Genomic DNA, 4,750 nt, shown 5'->3' on the forward strand with positions numbered 1-4,750 from the left:
CCCAAGGGGGGATTCCTACTCCTACTAGGAGTAGGTTTCCCCCCTTTCCTAGTCCAACTAGGAGGGGAAAGGAAGGGGAAAGAGGGGAGAAGAAAGGAGGGGGCGCCGCCCCCTCCTAGTCCAATTTGGACCAGCCCATGGGGGGGCGCGCGGCCCCCCTTGAGGCCCATCTCTCCTTTCCCGTATGGCCCATTAAGGCCCACTACTTCCCCCGGCGAATTCCCGTAACTCTCCGGTACTCCGGAGAATACCCGAATCGCTCGGAACCTTTCCGATGTCCGAATATAGCCTTCTAATATATCGATCTTTACATCTCAACCATTTCAAGACTCCTCGTCATGTCCGTGATCTCATTCGGGACTCCGAACAACCTTCGGTACATCAAATCACATAACTCATAATACAAATCGTCATCCAACGTTAAGCGTGCGGACCCTATGTGTTCGAGAACTATGTAGACATGACCGGGACACATCTCCGGTCAATAACCAATAGCGGAACCCGGATGCTCATATTGGCTCCTACATATTCTACGAAGATCTTTATCGGTCAAACTGCATAACAACATACGTCGTTCCCTTTGTCAACGGTATGTTACTTGCCCGAGATTCGATCGTCGGTATCATCATACATAGTTCAATCTCATTACCGGCAAGTCTCTTTACTCGTTCCGTAATGCAACACCCCGTAACTAACTCATTAGTCACATTGCTTGCAAGGCTTATAGTGATGTGCATTACCGAGAGGGCCCAGAGATACCTCTCCGACAATCGGAGTGACAAATCCTAATTTCGATCTATGCCAACTCAACATACACCATCGGAGACACCTGTAGATCATCTTTGTAATCACCCAGTTACGTTGTGACGTTTGATAGCACACTAAGTGTTCCTTTGGTATTCGGGAGTTGCATAATCTCATAGTCATAGAAACATGTATAAGTTGTAGAGAAAGCAATAGTAATAAACTAAACGATCATAGTGCTAAGCTAACGGATGGGTCAAGTCAATCACATCATTCTCTAATGATGTGATCCCGTTCATCAAATGACAACTCATGTCTATGGTTAGGAAACTTAACCATCTTTGATTAACGAGCTAGTCAGTGTAGAGGCATACTAGTGACACACTGTTTGTCTATGTATTCAGACATGTACTAAGTTTCCGGTTAATACAATTCTAGCATGAATAATAAACATTTATCATGATATAATGAAATATAAATAACAACTTTATTATTGCCTCTAGGGCATATTTCCTTCAGTTTTACTATACAACTACATATCTATTTGTTTGCTTTTAATCTCGTAACTAGCAAGACATGGGGCCTGACAACCCTCTTGCCGCGTTGGGCACAAGAATTTTGTTTTGTTTGTGTGCAAGTGCTGCTTATCTTTGTAGCCTAGGAGCTCCTACTAGTTCGATAGACCTTGGTTGTTGATTGAGGGAAATCTTTGATGTTATCTACATCACCCTTCCTCTTTAGGGAAACCCCACGACTCGTGCAGGACTAGCAGATTGCTATACAATCATTCCTTTTCTAGGCTTAATTTGAATACAAAATGTTGAGGGTTAACCTCCTTTTCAAAACAAAATACAAAATGGATTTTAGCATAGTAGTCCATTTTGACAATGACGACGGGCAAGTTATAACCACATACCAAGAAGACATCATAACCAACCGCTAGCAGGTTCCAGTCCCCCCGCCCTTTGAGAGTCGCATAGAGCTCACTGGCCCCTCTCCACTCTCCCTTCGGCGGCACCGCTTGAGAGCGACGATCGGGTCGTCGGTGTAGGTATTAGGTTTAAGTTTAGAAGAAGCGGGAAGTGGATTCAACTATCTTTCCATCAATAAGCTCGATGGAGTGGCGGATTGAACGAGGTCGGCATCCCCTCGCCTCACTCTTCATTGTCATAGTTGTGAAGGAGGGAGGAGAGTGGATTTATGCATTGCCAACTCAAATCTGGCGTTCATTGGAATAGGAAGTTGGCTTGGTTGTTCTTCGTTCGTTCTTTATCCACTACCTCGACTTCGGCCGCCGGAACTGCATATCAAATTAGTAAGAGAATTTTGACATGCCTCCTTCGATCTTGATGTAGAGGCCCTTTCATCCCTTCCACGAAGGATTACATTGTTTATGCGGGAGACAGCGGCTATAACTCCAGTGAGGTCGCTGGCTACACGAGGAGCTGATGACCACATTGCAATTTTGATTTTACCTTTTGGATTATGTTTGCAAAAGGAAGGATATGGTTGTAATTTTCACTTCTTTCAGGACCCTTTTGGATGGTCTGATATAAATGTCAGCTTTTGGGACCTTCAGTCCCTTTCCCTTGTTAAAAATGAGGAGTTATACATAAAAAATCGAAGATGAGATGAGTTTAAACCCGTTTTAATTTTTTCGGACAAACAATGTTCACACAGAGAAATACATTGGTGCCAAGCATTTTCACAAGACTCCTCTCGATAGAAAAAAACACGCCTGGTCATGCATAGCTTAGATTGTTAGATTTCTTGTGATGAAACTAGCCCGACCAGGTTCAAGCCCTAGACTTGGCGTTGTGCTCGCATATTTCCTGAAGTTATTTCAATCCTTCTGATGAAGTTCGTTCGGCAGGAGATGACGTTCCCGTCGATAACGAGGTGTTTGCGCGACTTTCGTCAATTTTATGATTTGCCAACTCAGTCTTTCGAAGGCGCTCATAAAAATAGAATGTGCGTGCATGCATTTATGGGGATGTGCATGTGTGCGAGTTACTTCTACCGTGTTTCTTAGAAAAATGGTAATGATAACCAGCAAACATTCACTAGGAGAGAGGTCCCAGCGAACACCCGCACAGCCATTCGATCGTGATCGAATAATGACAATTTGATGAAAAATACCTTGAAAGACTGAAAACAGCCTACCCTACCATTAAAGTTGCCATCCCTCTTTGGACTAAAACTGACAGCAAATTTGTTCGCAAATGCCATCCATTTGGCGAACGTTCGGCAGCTATTTGGAGTTCTACAGAAAATATTGTAAGAGTCACGAGTCATGTAGCCAGTAAAGACTACTATCTCAAGTTTTTTGCTGGCAGAAAACTGGAGAAGTTTCAGATCCTTGTCACCTAAGCAACCTGGTAACGTATTTTGCTCCCTTTACTTACCACGAAACGCGCAACTGGAAAACTGAAGGAAAGCACAGCGTTGGTCACCGCGAATCCCCACCGTCTCGCAGTTGGACACCCCGTACCGCATCCCCCCGATTCCTCTCCTCTTCCTCGCCGAGGCCAAAACCCAACTCCCCGATCTAGCCAACTACCCAGATCTCGGAACCCTCGCCGTCACCGCGGCCATGGCGAAGGAGCCCCCCTTCTCCCTGCCCCCGGTGGTCTTCAACCCCTCCACACCGGCCCACCGCCGCCACCCTATCCCCGGGCCCGGCGCCTCCCCGCCACCCGCCTTCGCGCCTCCCCGCCCCTCCACCTCCTCCGCCGCCAACCCCCTGCCCTTCATGTCCTTCGACATACCCGCTCAGTCCAACTCCACGCCGCCCATCTTCACCGGGCCCATCGGCGGCTCCAGCGCCTCCTTCGAAGACGAGCCGCCGCTGCTCGAGGAGCTCGGCATCAACACGCGTCAGATCTGGCGGAAGACGCTCTCCATCCTCCACCCGCTCCGCTCCGCCGACCCGTCCCTCCACGCCGACGCCGATCTCTCCGGCCCCTTCCTGTTCCTCCTATCCTTCGGCCTCTTCCAGCTCCTGGCTGGGAAGTTCCACTTCGGGATCGTCCTCGGGTGGGTCACCGTCGCCTCCCTCTTCCTCTACTTCGTCTTTTCCATGCTCTCGGGCGGACGCCGTGGCGACCTTGACCTCTACAGGTGCGTCAGCCTGGTCGGATACTGCATGCTCCCCATGGTCATCTTCTCCGCCGTCTCCCTCTTCCTACCACGGGGCGGTGGACTCATCTTCGGGATGGGCATGGGATTCGTGCTGTGGTCTACCAGGGTCTGCACCAGGTTACTAGCAGAGCTTGCTTCCAGCGGCGATGAGCATAGGGGACTCATTGCCTACGCGTGTTGGCTCGTCTACATGCTCTTCTCTCTGCTCGTGATCTTTTGATGCTGTTCTTGAGATGGAAGGTATGCTTTCATAAATTCACCAGATCATGCTATGCTACTTCACAAATATAAATTTGATAGTGAACTAGAATACACTAGATCGAATAATAAACCTTTTGCCAACACAACTATGATAAATGGAGTTCATAAATTGATCCTTAATTTTACATTTTATAGTGGATGATCCTAATTGATTTTTGTAGAGCCATTTTTATTTTGTTTTTCTTATAAGATGCAAAGAACAACCGATTGGATGATATTATTGAGAGAATGCTGAAATGCTCATTTTCACTTATGCTTTTCAAGTTCGCAATTTATTTGGAAATTATTCTTTGCTGCCTTAGTGTACAACTTGTTGGTGGATATACTTTAGTGTACAACTACTTGTTTGTGGATATACTTTAGTGTACAACTTGTTGGTTGTGAGGATGGATGCTAAAGTCAGCCACACCGTAGGCCAAATACTGGTGCCAAATGCAGAATATGGTTGTGGCACCGGTGCCGCGGCATTTCGAGAGTGGTGCCAAATCCTAAAAACTGGGTTGCTCCGATGCCAAATTGATTGACGGAATAAAATATGGTTTCACTCCTATCCCCAACGTCTCTCTTCCTCCTGGCGCTTCAGCAGGGACATGTCCGGAGCTAG

The 4,750-nt window shown here is 47.1% G+C and overlaps 1 protein-coding gene across 1 annotated transcript in view; it reads left to right on the forward strand.

Annotated features, from left to right (window-relative positions):
- Nucleotides 1-3,180: 3,180 nt before the first annotated feature.
- Nucleotides 3,181-4,750, forward strand: part of LOC119285388 (protein YIPF5 homolog) — a 4,346-nt gene continuing 2,776 nt past the window's right edge. Inside the window, exon 1 of the mRNA XM_037564653.1 lies at nucleotides 3,181-4,125. Within this exon, the coding sequence (XP_037420550.1) occupies nucleotides 3,338-4,105 (768 nt within the window). The 5' untranslated portion in view covers nucleotides 3,181-3,337 and the 3' untranslated portion in view covers nucleotides 4,106-4,125. The remainder of the gene's footprint in view (nucleotides 4,126-4,750) is intronic.

This window comes from Triticum dicoccoides, chromosome 4A, assembly GCF_002162155.2.
Source record: "Triticum dicoccoides isolate Atlit2015 ecotype Zavitan chromosome 4A, WEW_v2.0, whole genome shotgun sequence".
Classification (NCBI taxonomy): domain Eukaryota; kingdom Viridiplantae; phylum Streptophyta; class Magnoliopsida; order Poales; family Poaceae; genus Triticum; species Triticum dicoccoides.